General features: G+C 52.4%; 1 protein-coding gene across 2 annotated transcripts in view; it reads left to right on the top strand.

Moving 5' to 3' along the window:
- Positions 1 to 18,469, top strand: part of CEMIP (cell migration inducing hyaluronidase 1) — a 161,121-nt gene extending 142,652 nt beyond the window's left edge. Inside the window, exons 22-29 of one of the 2 annotated variants that reach the window (XM_057722302.1) lie at positions 1,089 to 1,304; positions 4,369 to 4,580; positions 5,540 to 5,725; positions 9,306 to 9,510; positions 9,719 to 9,802; positions 10,495 to 10,652; positions 13,795 to 13,895; positions 15,551 to 18,469. In XM_057722302.1, the coding sequence (XP_057578285.1) occupies positions 1,089 to 1,304; positions 4,369 to 4,580; positions 5,540 to 5,725; positions 9,306 to 9,510; positions 9,719 to 9,802; positions 10,495 to 10,652; positions 13,795 to 13,895; positions 15,551 to 15,678 (1,290 nt within the window). In that variant the 3' untranslated portion in view covers positions 15,679 to 18,469. Of the gene's footprint in view, positions 1 to 1,088; positions 1,305 to 4,368; positions 4,581 to 5,539; positions 5,726 to 9,305; positions 9,511 to 9,715; positions 9,803 to 10,494; positions 10,653 to 13,794; positions 13,896 to 15,550 lie in introns of both variants that reach the window. The other variant, XM_057722300.1, reaches the window with a different exon arrangement.
- Positions 18,470 to 20,932: the final 2,463 nt, after the last annotated feature.

Genomic DNA, 20,932 nt, shown 5'->3' with positions numbered 1-20,932 from the left:
TGCATCCAAACTGGAAAAGTACAAGCATCGGTTGCCCCACAGGTCAAGTCTGGGTACATGCCCGCTTGCCCTCACCCGGCTCAAAACCCACCTAAGCCTCAGAAGGAACTTTCCACTGCCCTCGAGGTTCTGAGGCTCTGTTCCTCCAAGGCTCTTGGGTTCCACCCACGGAGTCTGGTGACCAGGCCACTTCAGTTAGCAGGATTCATCTAAAAAAACCTGAGCAGCTTCTAAAGGAGTCTTTGCTGAAGATGCTGTGTTTAATCTCTCCCCGAGAGTGCAACATAAACAAGGCCCCGCCCGGCCCTAGACAGCGGAGAAGTTAGGAGCCGGGGGCGAGGAGGTCAGGACAAAGGGCTGCCCTTTGAGACGCAGCCGGGTCCAGGGCTCCTGGTGCCTTTCCTCTGGGTGACAGCTTTCCCAGCCCTCCCGTCCCCCTCCGCCCCTCTGCTGCCGCCCTTTGCCTGTCTGCCCAGTTCCTGGCGGGCTGAGGGAAAAGATGTGAAACTCAAGTTACTTCACTTCTTTACTCAGGCCACTGAGGGCCTGAAAGAGGTCAGTCATGGAAACCTCCAAGGGCTCATGCTGAAAGCCCGTCTCCCTGAAACACACCACCCACTCACACACACGTTCTCTCCCATGCATGTCCCCCCGACGCGTGTGTGTGTTTGTTATACATGTGTACATACTTTCTCATACAAACATTCACTCCCACCACCTCAACCTCACACTCTCTCTCTCTCTCTCACACACACACACACTCCTGTCCCCGCCTCCCCCACCCCTGCGGTGTTTTGAGCCACATATCAGAGCTCTCTCCGGGGTCACACACAGCAGCCAGCCCTCCAGGGAGCAGAGGCCAAATAACGTGCCAGGTCTGAGAGTTGAGGCGCAGTGAAGGTTCGGCTGTTTTTCTGGCTCTGTCTGAGAGGTCAGCCGTGCAGTTTCCTACGCTGCCCCAGAGCCTCTTTGGTTCGGCTGGTTTGTAATGTCAGCGAGAGGCCGGAACGTAGCCCTGGCTCCATGACGGCTCGATGATGCCTCCCTTCACCTTCTGGCCTAGCCTGACTTTCCCGGGCTCTGTTTAGATTACTTCCAGAGTGTTCTTCGGGGAGCCTGGGCCCTGGTTCAACCAGCTGGACATGGATGGGGACAAGACGTCGGTGTTCCACGACGTGGACGGCTCCGTGTCCGAGTACCCCGGGTCCTACCTCACCAAGGACGACAACTGGCTGGTCCGGCATCCAGACTGCATCAACGTCCCGGACTGGAGAGGCGCCGTCTGCAGCGGGCGCTACGCGCAGGTGGGGCACAGGGCACACCGCCTCCATGTCACCCATCGCCCACTCATAGGACGAGCATCGAGTGAGAGCCTGCTGCATGCCTGCCTCTCTTCCGGGCCAGAAAGAGACATAGGCGTCTTCCTTCTTGTTCTTTTTTTCTTTTTCTTTTTTCTCCTCACCCAGTAGGATTTTCAAAAAGTCCCAGTGAAGACGCTTTGCAAGCAGAGTGCTTAGAAAAAGACGTCAGGCTCCCACACTTACCGTGTGACCTTGGGCAAATTACCTAAACTCTTGGAACCTCAGTTTTCTCTTCTGTAAAATCAGGATAATAGCTGAACCCTCTTAATGAGCACGTAAAGTGCTTCACCAGCCCACTCCACCAGAAATACAATACAAACCGTCCAGGTGATCTTAAATGTTCCAGTACTTACTTTAAAAAGCAAAAATATACGAGTAACATCTATTTCAATAACATACTCTAGTTCAGTCTATTCACAATACTATCATCTCAACATGTAATCAGTATAAAAAACTCATTAATGAGGCACTTTACGTTCATATTTTTTCCTATTCAAAGGCTTCAATTCCCTGCATATTTTATACTCAGAGACCGTTTCAATTTAGATTCGAGTTTTCTACAGTTAAAGTAAAAGCCAGTCCTACCAAAACAATAAGGCTGTGTTTAATGGAAAACTATTTCATGCCGCTTTGGGTTTGAAATATAAATGAATTAAAATGAGATTTGAAATTCAGATCCTCAGCCACACCAGCCACATTGCCGGTGCCCAGTGGCCGCATGGGAAGTTCCTGGAGTGTGAAAATAGGAGTTACTGTAGTATTGTTACTGATGTTATTTGGAGGGATGGCTGAAGACTAAATGAGCCAGAGGAGAGAGCCCCCGAGGAGATGAGAGCTGTCAGATCAGGAGGGAAGCACCTGAGCCTGGTGGCCCCAGACGGGGCCGGAAAAAGTAGGAATGAGGAATCCTTACCACCATCCCACAGGCGGGCATCGCTATCTCCCCTGTGGGCATCGGGGCGTTAGAAAAGAGCTAAAGGTGGGCTTCCCTGCGGTCCAGTGGTGAGGACTCTCACTGCCGAGGCCGGGGGTTCGATCCCTGGTTGGGGAACTGGGATTCCACAAGCCCCGTGGTGTGGCCAAAAGGGAAAAAAAAAAGAACTGAAGGTGGTTTTGTGTCTGGGGAGGGACGAGACAGGGAGCTCGTGCCAGTGAGGGCTAAGGGCTATAGTGGGGCTAGGTGGGCTCCCGGGGCAGGGCTGTGCTGGGAGCAGGCGCCAGTGGAGGCGGGAGGGGCTGGCGGTAGCAGGAGGCGGTGCGCAGAGGAAGGCAGGGGCCAGGGGCAGGCAGGTCCAGGGTGTCTCTTTCCTAGTAGAAGGGGAGGTCATGCGCTGAGTGGGCAGAGAGTGGGCCTGAGCCGGGTGGCCTGCAGAGAGCGATCAGGTTGGGAAGAGGTGCCTAGAGCCTGGGAACTGCTGATAGAGGCGTGTGGGAGGAGTGCCAGGCTGTGCTGCAAGCCCAGTGGAAGCTGCAGATGGAGCATGAAAGGGGCCCCTCTGTCCTTGGCTGGGGGACTTCCTCAGGCCTGCTCCAGGGCCCTGCAGAAGAGGTGGACCTGTGGAACGATCCAGGCCCAGGCCGAGGGATCTGATGCTACGGGAGCGAGTGGTTGATGGGATGGTCTAGAGCAGATAAGAAGGGAAGTGGAGTCAGAGGGAGCTGAGAGATGGGGGTTCTGACCTGAATGAGTAGAGGGTGACTAAACCCTTAAGCTTTGCAGCCACACTCTGGGCATTACAGCATCCCTGATTCAAGGGTGAAACAGCCCAGGTGGAGCCTTGATCTTGAGCTTCCTTCCCATCCTTTCTTTCCGATACATTGCTTATCTTCTGCAGAAAAGGACGGATTGTTAGTTAGAGCTTGGAGGTTATCATAACTGGCTGCTGGTTAATTATTATTAGTAATCTCCTCCTTCCACTTTACAGCTTACAAAAGGCTTGAATGTACCTTTAAACTCATACTCATAATGGCAACTCCATACTAGGGCAGCGTTGAAGTTTCTCTGCCCATTTTTTGTGTGATGCGACTAGAGAGGATGATAACCCCTTCTTTCCAGAGGCACAACATCATTGCATCCTGATGTGATGGTCTCTCTTGGCCACAGCTACAGGGATGTCACCTTATGAAATAGGACAGGTCCTAAAACAGGACACAGTTTTTTATTTTTTAATGAATTTTTTTATGGAAGCATAGTTGATTTTCAATGTGCCAATCTCTGCTGTATAGCAAAGTGACTCAGTTATACACATATAGACATTCTTTTTCATGTTCTCTTCCATTATGGTTTATCACAGGGTACTGGATATAGTTCCCTGTGCTCTACAGTAGGACTTTGTTTATCCATTCTATGTGTAATAGTTTGCATCCACCAATCCCAAATTCCCAGTCCATCTCTCTCCCTCCCCCCCCTCCCCCTTGGCAACCACAGGTCTGTTCTCTACCAGGACACAGTGCTTTAAATCAAGGGTGGCCCAAAGCTCTTTTATCCCTTGGATTCAGTGGCTGACAGTGATGTGTGCTCATAGCCACATGCACTGACCACACAGACCAGACACTGAGAATCAGAGGGAGACGCAGGCAGCCAACACACCAGGCTCTTTCTCAAATATAGACAGGACAGCAGGCGGTTAAAGGGGAGTTGCATTTGCAGCAGAAGTGTAAAAATTCTCTCTCGCTTCCTCCTCCTTCCTGATCCCTCTCCTTTTCCCAAAGTTTGCTGTTAAGCAGACTTCCCCCAAGTTTCCACTGGTCTCTCCTCAACAGAGCGCTTTTTTGAAGATGTACAGAAAGCATTAGCTGGATTGCATGGTACAGCTTCGGCTGTATTCACCAGCAGAAAGAGATGCCCCCCCTTATTTGGCCTTCTTTCATTCAAGCTTTCTAAAAAGGGCTCTGTGAAGAGAAGGTGCTTTTGAAAGTGTATTCTGTAGTCAGATGCTAACCAGACGCTCTTGGAATAATCCCTTGTAATTACCGTGCTGTGTGTTTCCTTTTGGGGCTTTAAAAGATGTACATTCAGGCCTACAAGACCAGTAATCTGCGAATGAAGATCATCAAGAATGACTTCCCCAGCCACCCTCTCTACCTGGAAGGAGCCCTGACCAGGAGCACCCACTACCAGCAGTATCAGCCGGTCATCACCCTGCAGAAGGGCTACACCATCCACTGGGACCAGACAGCCCCTGCCGAGCTCACCATCTGGCTCATCAACTTCAACAAGTGAGTGGGTGCCTGGCCAGGAGCAGTGTGACCTAGGGACAGCTGCTGTGGCCGAGCTCAAGGCAGTGGTGATATCGATGCCTCGTTGCCAAGTCCCAGGTTCCCCACTCACAGACCCTCAGGCTCGCCCATGTCATCCCTGCATGAGGATGGATCTAGGTGTGACATCACTCAGTGGTTAAGAATCAGAAGACCTGGGCTGAGCCCCTATTCTGGACATGGGTGACCTCGGGCAGGGTATCTCACCCCTGGGAACCTCAGTTCCTTCATCTAAGAGATGGGGATATTCTTACTCTGCAGAATTGCAACGAGGATCGAGTGAGACAGTGTATGCAGGCATTTCACCCAGGAACCTGGCTTTGCAAAGTGCTCAGTGTGTGACCAGAATCCCTGGCAGCTCTAGTTACCATTTTACAGAGAGAGAAATGAGACTGTGAGGTAGAGGGACTAAGCTGAGGGCATCTGGAGAGAGCTTCATGTATTTATGTTCACGTATTTTCTGTGCACATCACAGCATTCCCTTGAGGCAGACATTGATCAGATGCCAAAAATGAGACCCAAAGAGTTGAAATGGGCCCCGCAATCAGGCTGGACCAGGAAGGGCTGATCCTACACATCCTGGCTCTTTCACTCCAGCCCGGTTGAAAGAACGTTTTTTGTCTGCCCCACCCCCCCAGCCCCCAGCCAGCGTTCCACAAGGAGCACCCAGTGCAGGCCCTGAGGAGGCCCCACCAAACCACTGCAACGATGCCCCTCATTCACTGCAGTCACCGTTTCTCCCTCTCTCCTTGAACACTTTGTGACCCAGTCATTACCAACAGCAAGCATTTCCAAATGCCCCACTGGAAAGTGGAAGTGCCAACTGGTGGAGAATTCTTTGGTCTCTGTCCAGTGCACACTGAGGAGGCCCCGTGGCCTGCACATCCTCGCTTGTAACCTGACTGTACTTCTGGTTCTAGGGGTGACTGGATCCGAGTGGGGTTCTGCTACCCCCAGGGCACCACCTTTTCCATCCTCTCGGATGTTCACAATCGCCTGCTGAAGCAAACGTCCAAGACGGGCATCTTCGTGAGGACCTCGCAGATGGACAAAGTGGAGCAGAGCTACCCTGGCAGGAGCCACTACTACTGGGACGAGGACTCGGGGTAAGGAGCCCTCTCTGGGCTGCAGGAAAGCGGTCGTTCTCATGTGGTCCCCCGGCCTTTCCAATAATCCTAAGACCTACCGTGCAGTGAGTGCCCGCTAATGTAGGAAACTTGCCTCAGCACTTCCAATCTCAGGTGGATTGTACCATCCACCAATGACATTTTTAAAGCTGTGAAGCTTCAGGACTAATATAAGCACTTTATTAATATACACGTGGATTGTAGGGAATATACCTATCTCAGAAAAGAAAAGTGAAAGCAGTGAATCTTAAAATTGAGAAAACGTGGTACGTGACCTCAATTCCTTAGAATCTAGTCGGAGCAGGAGATACTATCCGTAATCTAGAAGTGGGCAAAGAAGGCACAGGGTAAATGGGAATGACTTGCTCAGAGAACACAGCACAAACGTGGCATGGCCAGCTTTGAGCCCACATCTATCTGTACCCCAAATCCTCCCCCTTTCACTCAACTGCACTAGGTTCTATTCAGTAGGGATATGATGGGGACAGATCCTGGAGACAGGGAGCTTTTGGTCGCCTTCCCTGAAAAGAGAGTTATTCTAACACCTGAAGAATGACAACACCTCTCCAAACCAATGAAGCTGTTGCTGGCCAGCCCTCTGGAAACTGAGGGTAAAGGATTGTTTTATGGCCATTTTCCCATTCTTGTATAGAAATCAAGGATAAGGAGATAGATAGAAGGTGCTTAGAAATATCTATAAAGATAGGGCTGTCTCAATTTGATTCAAGGAAAATTCAAATCTGAAAGTCAGACACATAAGTAAAAATGTTGGGGTCGGGGGAGGCAGGGAATAGCACCCCTTTTCCCACGTCCATTCTAAGCCAGTGGTGGGGCAAAGACAGCAGGTGGAGAGGCCGCTGTCAGTCTTACTGATGATGGAGCTGCTGGGGTGCCGTCCCAAGCGCACCTACCCAGCCCCAGGCAGCCCTGAGCGACTGGGGGCTCCCCACTCGGAACCCAACCCTCACAACATAGGGTGCCGGGGGAGCAGACCAGAGTCCCGCCTCTACGGGCTGCCCTATATACCCACACCCAGCAGTCACATGAGTCACTCCACTCCCCCTGGGAAGACGTCAGCGAGGGGATGGGCCAGGTCCAGGAGGGTTTAAAAAAATCCCTCCATATGAAAACTGGAGGAGGAATTACATATCCTTCACACAAAAGCAGAAACTATCGCGATTTTCAAAATGGTGATAAGGTAAAGTCTTCCTAGCCCCATCTATGCATATTTGCTTCTTCTTTTTGGGTCATGAGGCTTGGGATGTTCCAAAGGTGTGCATTTTTCAAATGGAAACTGCCACGAAACAAGTTGAACCTTTTTAGTCAACACATTTAAATGTTTATGGTTTTTTTCCCTTTAAGCAGATTTTTTTGCTTAATTCAACCTTTGTGTTGGTGGCTGAGTTAATCATTACACCTATTGATTATCATGCTGTGCTTTAATTCAATGACAGCCTTAGGGACTGTGGGCTGGAGTACGGGAGGTTTGTTTCCTGGGCATAAGCCCAAACTCTTGGGCGTTTTTAATCCTTAGGGCTGATTTTCATGATCTTGTTGCCTTGCAGTTGTGTTGTTCTTTCTTACTCACATTCAGAGCACCAGCCTTCTAGTCTGCTGTGGCCTAGGACACTTGATAACCCAATTTGTTATCATCGGGGGTAAAATAAAAAGCAAGTAGGCTACAAGTGAAGGGGTCCCAAAACGTGAGATGTATTTCATACTCTGAATCACCTCTGTCAATCTTTCAAGGTTAAAAAAAAATACTCAAGTGATTTCAGCTGTGTCCTGGAGTTTGACAGATACCATGTAAGCCAGGTAGTGCTAAACTATAGGTAAGTGTAGTACTCAGGTGCGTGACCATCAGTGGGGCTGCTCTGAAATGTTACCTGGTCACAGCCAGGATCTGAGCCCAGGCTTATTGACGCCAGGGCCTCCCAGTCCAGCTGAGTAGGACACATCTGTGTCGAAGAGGATGACAGAGGGCAGCTGCTGTCTGTAAAATAAGGGGTGAGGGCTAGATGGTCTTCTAGGGCCCTCCAGTTTGGATCATCTGATATGTATCATGACAGCGAGGAAACCTGAATACTGACAGTCTTGTGCAGAAGCCCTAGGACCAGACTCACTTCTGCGCCTGGGTCTCTTTTCGGGATCTTACTCATGATCTTGTCCCTTGGGGTGGTTTCTGACCTTGTGTGGGAGCCTCCGGGGGAGAAGCGATGACAGGCAGCACTGAACGGCCTTCCTCCTAAGCCGCTCAAAGCTCCCCCCGCCCCATGCAGAGCAGGGCACGCAGAGGAAGAATCTCAGTCCTTAGCCGGAGCAAGAGACCCCCCCAGCAGTTCTTCCGTATGAGAACTGTTCTATTCAGGGGTTGCTTGATGTCAAGAAACGTAAAGCCACTCAAGTGAGCTCAGCGTGGAGATGTTCCTGAGAGGGAACCACGGCCTCTTCAGGAAGTCATCCCAGCTGGGCCCCGGGGCTCCTGTGCTGAAAACAGCCAAGCCCGAGGGACCGGGCGGCTTGCGCAGCTCGCCTGCCCTCTTTCTCCTCACGTTCACACACGTCCCCTTCCTTGCTTGGCCTCGAGTATCAGCTTCTGGCTGCAAACTGCCTTCCCCTCTCAAAGCCTAAGTGGGCACATGGCTCAAAACCGTTGCCCCAGCCCGGACTCCATGTGGACTTCCAGTTCAAGCACCAACCAGTAGTTGACAAGAGACACTGGGTCTCACTTCAAATCCGTGAGAGGGAGAAGCTCCTTGGTCATTGCGTAGCTAGTCAGTGACCCCGCTGCAAGTCTGGCGTGCAGTGGGGGGTGGGGTGTCGTGACATCATGGTGCAAACCCAGCTTGCTGGGCAGACTGGGCTCCACAGAGGGTCAGCTCCCACAGAGGGTCGGCGCTAGATAGCCTGCGTCATGTACTCTAATATAGTCTAATGTTTCCGACATGGGAATCCACCCGAAAGCAAAAGAAAAATAATAACAGTCCCTAACTGGTACCTTGGTTTCCTCATCATCTGACTCCCTGGACCACCAGGTCAGCTTCACAAGAAACAAGAATAAATTATGTTTAGAAGAAAAGTCGAGTTGAGAAGCCTGATAGCATTTTCCTCACCAGCCACAGGGTTGGGATGGAAAATCCCAGCTCTGTCCCTTTCATGCTGTGTGGTCCTGGCAAGTCACTTCCCTTCTCTGAGCCGTCAGGAGCTGAGAAATCGGGATGATAACAGTGCCTCCTGGCCAGGGTTGTCTGAGGATTAAATGAGAAAATATGTCGGTTTATGGCATGTGCATAGCATGGCAGAGAGCACATGCTCAGAAAATGAAAATTGTCAGTGTTAGCTTTTTCTTCAATGCATTTATTTTTTATTTCTCCAACCACATAGAACCTTGTAGTGGACACAGATCCATTTTGTAGGGCCCACCAGGTCTAATCCCTGTGGCCAGCACATGGTGCTGGGTAAATGTCTTTGGGAGAGGAGGGGGTGGGGGAGGGGGAGGAGGAAGAAGAGGAGGATGTAGACACCAAACGGAACCGCCCCGCTCTGCTTCTGTGCGCAGGCTGCTTTTCCTGAAACTGAAAGCTCAGAATGAGAGAGAGAAGTTTGCCTTCTGCTCTGTGAAGGGCTGTGAGAGAATCAGGATTAAAGCTCTGATCCCCAAGAACGCGGGCGTCAGTGACTGCACGGCCACAGCCTACCCCAGGTTCACGGAGAGGGCCATTGTGGACGTGCCGATGCCCAAGAAGCTCTCTGGTTCTCAGCTGGTGAGTGGCCGACAGCGAGCCTGGGGCCCCTCTGCCTTCAGCCAGGCCCAGACCCCATCAGGGTCCTCTGCTGACATCCGCTCTGCTCCTCAGACCGCTTCTTGAGACTGGGGGGTACGGGGCAGTGAGGGGGGTGACCACGCATCGGGCTGTCCACTTAACTCCCCGCACCTGACAGCCACTCCGGGTTTTGTTTATTTTCCAGAAGACCAAGGACCACTTCCTGGAAGTGAAGATGGAAAGTGTCAAGCAGCGCTTCTTCCACCTTACGAACGACTTGGCCTACATTGAAGTAAGCAACCCTCACCCCAGCCCAGCGTGGCTTTGCTCACTGAGAAACACGTGAGGTTAGTTTCCTAGGGCTCTTGTCACAAATGACCCCAAACCAGGTGGCTTAAAACGACAGAAACGTATCCTCTCACAGTTCACAAGCCAGAGGTCCCCGATCAAGGTGTTGGCAGGGTCTGTTCCCCCTGGATGCTCTGAGGGCGGGTCCGTTCCAGGCTGCTTCTAGCCTCTGGTGGCTGCCAGCTGCCCCGGAGGGTCCTTGGCTGTAGCTGCGTCCTCCAACCTCTGCCTCTGTCCTCACGTGGTCTCTCCCGCGTGTGTCTGAGTCTTACGCCTCCCCCTGCCTCGTCCTTCTAAGGACATCTGCCGTTGGATTTAGGGCCCATCTGAAATCCAGGATGACCTCATCTCGAGATCCTTAACTTAATTACATCTGCAAAGGCCTTATGTCCAAATAAGGTCACTTTCACAGGTTGCAGTAGACATGTCTTGGGGGGCGGGGGGCCATCATTCAACCCAATACAGGGGGCTGCAAGGAACTGATTGAAGGGAGTTTTATGCTTTGAACAGCTGCATCAGCAACCTCTGTCTTCAGAGTCTGCATGGGACCCCCCCCACCCCTGGGCAGGAGAACCTCAGGGCTCTGCTGCTTTCGGTTCCCTCCGCGTCACCCTGTGTGCTGCTGGTTGTCTGCAGGTGGATGGGAAGAAGTACCTGAGCGCGGAGGATGGCATCCAGGTGGTGGTGATTGACGGGAGACACGGGCATGTGGTGAACCACACCAGCTTCAGGACCGCCATCCTGCAGGGCATCCCGTGGCAGCTCTTCAATTATGTGTCGGCCATCCCTGACAAGTGAGTCTGCGGCTCTGCTTCGAGAACTGGCTGCCGGGCCGCAGACCCCTGCCTGAGACCCCCTCCCTGCCCCTGAGACCTTCGGCACAGTCTGGTCTGAGAAGGCTTAGGGAGCGTCCGCGGTCTGCCTACACAGCCTCCCCGCCTGGTGCCTCTCCCATTGGAGCCAGGGCCATGGTGAATGTAGGTCAGCCTGAGGCGGACGGTCTACCCAGATACAAATGGGAAGCCTGCCCTGGCCCTGTGCCCCCATCACAACCCACTCTCCCGGCATGAGCTCATCCCCTCCCACACTTTCAATCCGATCCAAATGCTGGTGGCTTTTGAGAACCTCCAGTCCACTTCTCCCTCCTAAATGCCAGATATTTTTATCCAACTGCCACTTGGACCACGTCACCTGGATGTCTCCTATGGAACTGAATTCTCATCCATTTCTTTTTTTTTTTTAATCCCCCAAACCAGTTACTCCTCTTTTCCACGTTTTGGTGAAACCATCATCTTCCATCCGGTCAGCTAGACCAGAGTCTGGGCACCATGCTGGGCTCTTGTCTTTCTTTCCACTACCACCACACTCTGTAACCGCATCCTGTCAACTCTGCCTGCATCGCTGCTCTCTGGCTAGTTATTCCGCCGCATCCTCTGCATCCCTGCTCTATCCGGGGCCCTTCTCTGTCACCCACACCATCAGCACAGTCACCTAACAGGCTCCCTTGTCCGGCCTCCCCCTCATGAACCCAGCTACCATACTGGGGAGTTGAGCCTCTTAAATACATGTATCTCCTGTACCCTTTCCTAGAAATCTTTGGTAATTCCTCCACCACCTTTCAAATCTAACTCACATATCACCTCTTTGGTGAGGTGTCTTCTAATCCAACCAAAAAGGCCTGTGTACCCCACCCCCTGTAGGACCAGTGGACATGTCTACTCCCCCATCTAGGGTATGGGCTTCTTTACATAGGGACCATATCTAACTCATATTTGCATTCCTAGTATAATGGATGGAGAATTCACTCCAAAGCCACAACCTAGCATAGCAGACAGTCTCGGTGCTTAACGTGGTATCTGTCATGTAGGAGGTGCTTGGTAAATATTCATTGATGAAAACAAATGTACTTCCCAGATGCCATCTAATGGGAAGAGCTTGAACTGGACGCTATGTGAGATTCCAGAGAATGGGGTTTTGTTTAATTGCCTTTGGTCTCCGCTCTATTCCCCCATCACAGGCTTCTTTAGTATTGACATCTTCACGTGCAGCTTCATAAAGAAGGAACAGATTTGCCAATTTGGGGAAATATATGATCATCTAGAGATTTTTAGTTTTCATGCCTTTTGGGGCGAGAGGACCTTTCCTGGAAATGAAACAGGATGCAGAAGCCTGGAATAAGAAACCGAAATGCAGAGCTGCTCTGTTTAGAACCAGGGGTGAGAGGCATTGGACCGACCCGTCCAGGGCTGCTTTTAGCCTGTGCTGCAGCCCTGGTGCACCTCACTGAGTACCTGGTGTGAGCCGTGCCCTGGGTGGGCGCTGGGTACCCAGACAGGAATTGGGTACCACCAAGCCCCACTCTGACCTCCAGGAAAGCAGCAGGGGATGGGGCAAGGCAGATCTCGCCCCACTGTCATTGCAGACACAAGCCAGGATGCCCCACCCTTCCTACCACATCCACAGGGCCACCCCTGGCCCTACGGTCCCAGGGAAAGGAGGCAGCTCCTCACACCAGAACCCTCAAGGGTGGCTTCCAGGGGGTGCCTCCGCCCAGCCACCCCATGGGAACCTCTGTGCTGACAGGTACAGGGGCTCAAAGGGTGTGAGAAGCCCATAGGAGGCAGAGAGGGACACCTAAAGTGTGCAAGCAGCTTCTGGGTGCCATCAGGAGGCTGAGATGCATGAGAAGCTCTGTCTCCCTGTCCCATTCCTGGGAATTCTATCTGGAGGGCATGACTTTCATTTGAGTCCAGCCCAGCAAGAAGGCTTAACTAAGGCAAAGGGATGTTAGCTTTTCTTCTGAAATGATGGGGAAACAGCCTCCTGGGAACAGAGCCCGAATCCAAAGTCCAGGATGTGTTAGAGATGCTCCCTCTCTCCCTGACAGCCACCAGTCTATCCCTCTGCTTTCCTGAAGAGCCGGATGCGGACCGCACCCTCCCGCTCTGCTCTTCCCGCACACAAGCCCTTTACATTTTAAGAGCTTGCTTCTGCTCCCAATGGGACACACATGGGGGTAACAACGGCTTCCAGAATCCTATACAGTTTTTCCATGTCTGGACTGTGGTCTGTGGTTACAGGATTCCTCTGAGATGCAAACTAGAAGCCCCGTCGGCCCTCTGCTGCTGTTTCTATTCCTGGGGGAGGTGTGCACTTCCTGCCTTCTGGCCCAGCAGGCTGAGTCTGCCACCACCACGGCTGTTTTCCCAGCACTTTGGCCTGAATGCAACCAGGGCAGGGGAATAGAGACCCTTTGCTCCCAAGCTGGGTTTTTGCAAGTGGGGACCTTCCGGCTGGGCACTCCCATTGCTGCAGGCCTCTTTCCCGCTCCACCCCTCAAGCATGGCTTCCCTTTGGCAGGTCCTCTCAGATACTCGGTGACTATTTGCCTCCATCTCCCCATTTGCAAAGTAGAACAGGAACACTGTCCTGCCTGAGCAGAGAGGGAGGATGTGAGTCTAAGGGGTTACCCCTCCCCGGAGCACGGCGAGACTCCACGCTCTGGCTTCCTTCAGCACCAAGTTTCCATCTAGTCCTATTTAAACAGGGTTTGCATGTTCAAGTTAAGAGATGCACACCGCAGTCATTCGTGTGCCCGGTCCTAGCCCAGGTGCTGGTCCCCAGATGGCGTGCTCTGCGTACCTGCTCTGTCCTCTTTGGGGACAGACATGGAGCAGCAATGAGCTGAGAGCAGGCTCAGAGAAGGCCATGCGCACCAACTGCAGCCAGCTGCGTGGGAGGCTGTTCAGGATGTGGGTCATCACATGGAAAGAGCTGGTCAGCTCGGCACGCGGGAGAGACTGCCCTTCCCCCGTCCCCGGCGGGGCTCTGGGTACTGCTAACTCAAGTCCCACCACGCACAGTCCAGCATCCCTCCCAGGGCACCCCTGACTCCAGCTTGTCGTCGAGTCCTCTCACCCGTCCCTTCTCGCTCAGTTCCATAGTTCTCATGACATCGAAGGGAAGATACGTCTCCAGAGGCCCGTGGACTAAAGTGCTGGAAAAGCTTGGCGCAGACAAGGGGCTCAAACTGAAAGGTAAGGGGTGTGGACTGGACCTCACGCTGACGAGGAATGCAGATGCCCGGTGTGCAGGCTGCTGCTGGCCCGTGCTGAGACCAGACCACCTCCCCCCCAAACCTGGGTGTGGCCTCCGAATCCCCGACACAGCTAGTGGTCTGCACGCCTGCACGGGCAAGAGGCCACCTCGTCACCATCCCTGCCCGCAGCAACAGCCTTCCAACTTGGGACTGGACCCCGGAAGGACACTGCTCCAGTGGCTCACCCATCGATTCAGCAGGTGGCCCTTTGTTTCCACAAACGTATCAGCGGAACAGTGGCTCAGTTTGACCTCCTATCCCAGTTCCTGCTACTCAGATCGGCCGGGGCCCTACCTCTTTCCAGCTGATGGCCAGCATTTATACAGCCATTTGCAGTCAGCAAAGCTCTCATTTGAGAGTCTTTGTGGCTTGTCCAAGGTCACACAGCTCTTCTGCCATAAAGCCCGGCACAGACCCCTCAGGGGAGAAGCCAGCTAGGGCAGAGCTGTCAGCATTTCATTATTTTCACAGACTGTGTGATGAGAGAGTCCTAGGGGAGGTCAAGAGGGGAGGCCGAGTGACCCTCCAGATAATAGGGATAACGTCTGTTGTAGTTACCATGGTTACATGCTCAGCCTTGCACCTTGCTGAACATCCTATAATGATCTCAGTTATTCATTAATAACCTGCACAAGAAGTACTGTTATTTCCACTTGAGATGAAGAAACTGAGAATTAAGTAATTTAAGATTAGAATTTGGATCCTAATTTTTCTAATCCAAAGCCAGCCATCCTTAGTGACCAGGCCATCCTGACTGCAAAACACATCAAAGCTAGCCACCGTCATATGGGACGCTTTTCCCAGGCAACAATCAGAGAAAAATCAGGAACCATGAAAATCCTTCAGATGAGCCAACAGAGAACACAAGGAGAAGAGAAGCATCTTCTCCAGCCCAGTGCTGAAAGCATTTGGGGCCTCTGTCTTATAAATTCAGACCCTGTTGCCAAAAGCTGGTGCACTAAAGGTGTTGTAAGTCAAGGGACGCTTTCCCATTGGTGATGATTGCATGCTGCCTGCCAGGCTGGGCCATTCCTGAGTGTAGACATGGACCACCACATCCCTCAGACGGGGTTGAGCTCTGAACCATGAGACAGAGGGCCCTGCATGGGGCTCAGGAGTCTAGAGGTCTGGGCTGCACCATCAACTTGGTGCCCTTGGGCAAATTCCTCCACTTCTCAGAACTCCCTTCTAAAGCCACAGAATGTTGGAGCTGGGGCAGAGATCTCACAGATGAACGCCATTATTTGACAAATAGTGACACTGGGCTTCAGAGAGGGAAAGAGACTTGTTGCTAATTGTAGGGTCAGCTCAAAGGTGCTGGGGTTCCCGGGAGGTCTCCTGTGCAAAGCAGAGCCAGCACTCTGCACAGGTGGCTGGGAGGCTCAGGTGAGACCCTGTGTACCCTGTGCAAACCAATGCCATGTCCCATCAGTAACCGGGCACAAAGCTGTTCCCAGGGGGACACAGTCCAGTGTGGCTAGAGGAGGGGGTACCTGATGGGGCCGGGGGATGGCGATGGGGAACCTTGGAAGGTGGTGGGGTACAGCCATTCTCTTGTGAAGTTTCTGCTCATGTGACATCACTGCTTTTCAGAGAAATTGGCATTTGTTGGCTTCAAAGGCGGCTTCCGGCCCACCTGGGTGACTCTGGACACTGAGGACCACCATGCCAAAATCTTCCAAGTTGTGCCCATCCCCGTGGTGAGGAAGAAGAAGCTGTGAGGACTGCCAGCACCCCGTGCCGCCCCCGCAGTGGACTCTGACGGTGGACTCCTGGCCACTGCCCGGAGCAGTGTGGCTGGTCCCCCAGGCGCTGTCCGGCAGCTGCTAGGGAAGGCCACCTGTCAGCCCTGATGGGCCAAGGGGAGGGCATCAGAGACCCCTGGTGCTGCCACCTGCCCCCACTCAAGTGTCTACCTGGAGCCCCAGGGGCAGTGCTGGCTGAAGCTGGAAACCTCTTTCCTGCAGCGTCTTGGGTGCTTTTCTCCTATCTGTGCCTCTGCGGTGGGGGATGTGGGGACCACACGAGGAGGCCTGGGCTGTGCTGGCAGCAAGAGTCCACTTTGGCAGGAGCTCTGCTCCAGCTGGAAGGCAGCCTCAGAGGCTGGGTTGTCCACAGATCCCCATACTCTCCAGCTCGCACGTTAGGGCGGTCGGTGTAGGAAGAAGAGCCCTGGTCCTAAGGAAATCTTCGTTCCTATAAGCAAGAACCGACATCCATGGGATTCGGAGCTGTCTTGTAGATCGGGATTCCATCTTTGGTTCACCAAGATGGAAACAGCTACCCTTGGGGAAGGGTAAGCCTGCCTCCGGAGGGGTTCAACCTCTCAGGAGACTTTGGCACCCAGGATGGGAGTTGGACTAGGTGACTTTTAAAGGCCCTTTCCATTCTGAGCCCTGAGCCAGAACTGAGATGCTGTGGCTTTTCACATTGTGCCTGGAACCCAGCAGTAGGGGAGAACTTTCCTTTCATCGATGACACTGGGTGCTCTGGGCGTACAGGATGGAGGGGTGAGAAGTACTGCATAAGGCAAGGGGCTCGCAGTCTGGTGGAACAGGTGGTCAGGTATCCGTGCCCTCTGATGCCATGTAGAGGAAGCCAAGACAGGTAAAATGGAGGCCAGTGCGGCTTCCCAGGAGGGAAAGAGCTATGTGCTTGGGTGGGTCAGGAAGCTTCCTGCAGGAATGAAGGGCGGGGGCATTTGGGTGGGCAGGGAGGAGGCAGCCTCTGGCACCCTTCCTGTTTCTGCCACATCTGCCGAAGCTGTGCCCTTTACCCTCGACTTGCTGGCCCACCCGTCATTGAGAAGCGGGCATCAGAAGGGGTGATGGGCTGGGCTCCTTACGCCCAGAGCTCTGGGCCACCTGGCCCCACCAACCGCTCCAAGAGACGGTGGGGTCGAGACAGGTGAGCTCCTCCAGCGGGGCCCTGACAGCGCTTGGGGAGCCCCGAGGACGCGCTCACCCCTCGGGGAGCCTGGGGTTTCGGAGATGGAAAGGGCCTTAGGAGATATCTAGTCCAAAGCCTTGGTTTTATAGATGGGACACATGCCACCCCGACCTGGGGAAGAACCACGCGGCCAGGGCAGGGCCAGGATGGAGCCGCGCTCCCCACACTACTGCCACACCACGCTGCCTCAACAGCCGGCCCGAGTGGCCTCACGAGACAGGGACTCGTCCCCTTGAAGGGAAAAAAGATCAGAATAGAGAGTTGGCCAAGGACTGTTTCTCTCCTTGTCCTCCATGCACACAAGGGCGCCCTCCTCTGGGCTGTGGAGGTCTTGCAGCCTCCACTTTGCTCAAACTACCTGCCCTCCGGAGTAGGCGCCCAGCAGCTGCGGTGACTGCACTGGTGCTACCTGCTTCTGCAGGTTTGCAGGCGTGCCCAGCACACACATTTTTGGCGAGCCAGCTAGGTGGCTCTCTGGGGTCTGAAGAGCTTGGGTCCACCCAAGGCCCTCTCAGCCACTGCCTACTAAGCTGCTCTCTCCCTCACCCACCTTGGACAGAGCCAGGAGAGCTTCTGGAGAAGGAAATCTCTATCTGTGGTTTGTACTCTCTCATGAGACACCAGGGTCGCTCTGGTTCTCATCCCCTTTCCTGCCCCAGCCACAAACTCTTTCCTTCCTTGGCTCCGTCTACCCAGCTGCACTCAATGAGCCTCGGCCCACAAGTCCACTCCCCAGGTTGAGCCAATTGCCAAAGAGGTTTTCCCCACTAAACAGGTCTTTCAGCTGCTAGGAGGTAACGGTGGGACTCTGCCTCTTAAGACGTGGCAGCTCCAAAGGCCCAGGTCCCAGGAAGGACCTCTTCCAGGCAGATCAGAGGCCATGGGGAGGAGAGTTCAAATGACCTCAAGTTCTTCTTGTCTATAGTTCTGTTGAGTTTTCCTAAACTCTTAATGCAAGGGTCTCACACTGTGAACCACTTAGGATGTGATCACTGCAGATGGCCAGGAATGTTGACTGTCTTTGGTTCAGTTCATGGGAAACAATATCTATTTGAAAATCCTCAGAGTTGTACATATGTCTGACAGGATCTGTGCATAAAACTTTCCTTCCTAAACTATTCACCAAGAACCCATGTCCAGGCATGTTCTTGGTGGCGCACATCTTCTTACTGCTTAGAAAATTGTTCTTGTTGTTCTGTCTGTCCATAAGCCTTGAAATGAGGTAGGCCTTTGAGAACAAAAACACTCCTCTGAAATGCTTGTCTTTTTCCTGTTGCCGAAATAGCTGGTCCTTTTTCGGAAATTAGATGTATAGTGTGTTTTGTATGTAAACATTTCTTGTAGGTGTCACCATGAACAAGGATATATTTTCTATTTATTTATTCTATATGCACTTCAAGAAGTGATTGTCAGAAAATGAAGAATTGTCTTAAATGTCATGTTTGGGGATGTCCTTTGGACCACCTGAAAGGGGTGTACCCAGGGCCTTCTGCTTGCAGCCAAGAACATTGGCTCTGGTTTGGAAAATCTTACAGTACCATAATAAACATACAAAGGATGTCATCCACCTGTCTGTTTGTTTTGTTTTTCATGAAAGTGGGCCTCACTTTAAGCCAGATAGCTACAGAAAATAAGATTGAGGAAATCTCCCTTTGCGTCTGCCTCTCACTTCCAAGAACTATTCATATGTCAGAGTCCTACTTTGTCCTGCCCTAGGGGGGCGCCCACGAGAGCAGGTGGAGATCATCCTAGGAGAGAGAAGATGTCATTCTTGTGGCCGGCTGCATCCAGGGTGGACTGTGTCCTTCTTACTCCTACGCCATCAGTAAGCTGTCAGGGCAGCACCTGATGGTCAGAGGCCAAACACAGTGTCTGAGGAGAATGTGGAGACTGAGGTGGAGATATAGGTCCAAATCAAGCTGCCAGACAAGAAAGGCAGAAGCAGGTTAGAGGGACCCCTAGGCAGAGGTGAGAGGGCTTGGGGGGTCTGGAGAGGAGAAAGTGAGAAGCTTAGAACAGGGTGAAAGCGAGGGGCCCAGAGCCGTGCTGTCCAGTGAGGCAGCCATTAGCCACGTGAGGCCACCTACGCTGAAATTAATTAAAACGAAATGCAATTAAAATTCAGTTCCTTGGTTGCACTAGCCACATCTGAAGCGCTCAGTCGTCCATGTCTCTAGTGGTTACCATATTGGACAGGGAAGATGTAAACATTTCCATCAACAAAGAAAGTTCTTTTCTTAATGATTTCCAGAAAGCTCACACACTAGGCCTTTAAAAATCTATGCTCCTAGTGTGTGTGCGTGTGCGCGCGCGTGTGTGTGGGTGCGTGTGTGCGTGCGTGTGTGTGCGTGTGCACGTGCGTGTGTGTTCAGTCCACTTAAAGGGGCTGGCACCAGATTAGTGGCATCAAGTTGTCAATAAACAAATACAGTCGTCCCTCAGTATTCGCAGGGGACTGGCTCCAGGACCCCTGTGGATACCAAAATCCGAGGATGCTCAAGTCCCTTAGAGTCTGCCCTCTGCTTCTGCGGGTTCTGCACCTGAGAACTCAACCAGCCTCTGATGGTGTAGTATTTTCCATCCGCGGTTGGTTGAATCTGCGAACGCATAACCTGAAGATATGGAGGACCCGCTATCCACCTGGCAGAGGTCAGCATGCAGGGGAACACACATGGCCCCTACCCTCAAGAAACTTCACCTGGAGGGAGAGAGACGTTTGTACACTCATTCAACAACGATTTTTGAGCACCCGCTCTGTGCCAGGCACAGGACGAAGAGGAACATAAAGGAGCCCCGTGGAGACCCTGTAGTCCCCATGCTGGGTGAGCGGTGTGGCTGAGCTCTGAGGATGGGGAGGAATTATCAGCTGGAGTGGTTGGGATCAATGAGCAGAGGCAGGAGTGGAGTCGGCCTGGGAGTCAGGATCAGACAAGGAATGGGGCCTTTTCACAAGAGGCTCAGCTTGGGGGCAGGGAACATAACCAGAGGTGTGGGCTGGAGGTTGGCTGGTCATAAACCAGAGAGCAATCCCGAGGGGGAAGGTGGGTCAGCCAGACATTGAGCAGGTTTTAGGGACCCCTGGATGTGATGATGGGAGGGGGTCCCTGGTGACACCTCAGCCAGCAGTTCTGCCCCTTGAGTGAGTGCACAGCCCGCTGGTTCAGTCGGTGAAGTCAAAGAGGCATTTGGGAGGATTGGGAGACCGGGCTCAAAGGAAGTGCTGACTGAGCAAGAGGAGACTCAGCCAGCTCAGCGCAGAGTGCCTGGAGCAGGAAATACCCCAGCGTGGAGGCAGAGCATGGACTGGGGGGCCCTTCCACCCTTGTCCTTTCAACGGTCTCCAGATGCCCACAGGCGAGTCACTGCCAGGATGTTAGGTGACATGGTGAGCATGCCGAGCCCCTGTCTGCATGGAGACAGCCATAAAAATATAGAAGCAACCTAAGTGTCCACCAACAGATGAATGGATAAAGAAGATGTGGTACCTACACACAATGGAATATTACTCAGCCATAAAAAGGAATGAAATAATGCCATTTATAGTGACATGGATGGACCTAGAGATTGTCATACAGAGTGAAGTAAGTCAGAAAAAGACAAATACCATATGACATCACTTACGTGTGGAATCTGAAAAAAATAGTACAAATGAACTTATTTACAAAACAGAATCAGACTCACAGACATAGAAAATAAATTTATGGTTACCAAAGGGGAAGTGGGGGAGGGACAAATTGGGAGTATGAGATTAACAAATGCACACTACTATATATAAAATAAACGTATAACAAAGGGAGATCAATTCGATGATGGGTGATGCCTTAAAGGGCCGGGACGGGGAGGGTGGGGGGGAATCGTGGGAGGGAGGGGATATGGGGATATGTGTATAAATACAGCTGATTCACTTTAATGTACCTCATAAGCTGGTACAAGAGTGTAAAGCAATTATATTCCAATAAAGAGCTTAAAAGGAAAATAAATGACAAGGACTTACTGTATAGCACAGGGAACTGTATTCAATACCTT

Source organism: Hippopotamus amphibius, chromosome 2, assembly GCF_030028045.1.
Source record: "Hippopotamus amphibius kiboko isolate mHipAmp2 chromosome 2, mHipAmp2.hap2, whole genome shotgun sequence".
NCBI classification, from domain to species: Eukaryota; Metazoa; Chordata; class Mammalia; order Artiodactyla; family Hippopotamidae; genus Hippopotamus; species Hippopotamus amphibius.
The sequence above is the reverse complement of the archived record's forward strand: the minus strand, read 5'-3'. Positions and strand labels throughout refer to the sequence as shown.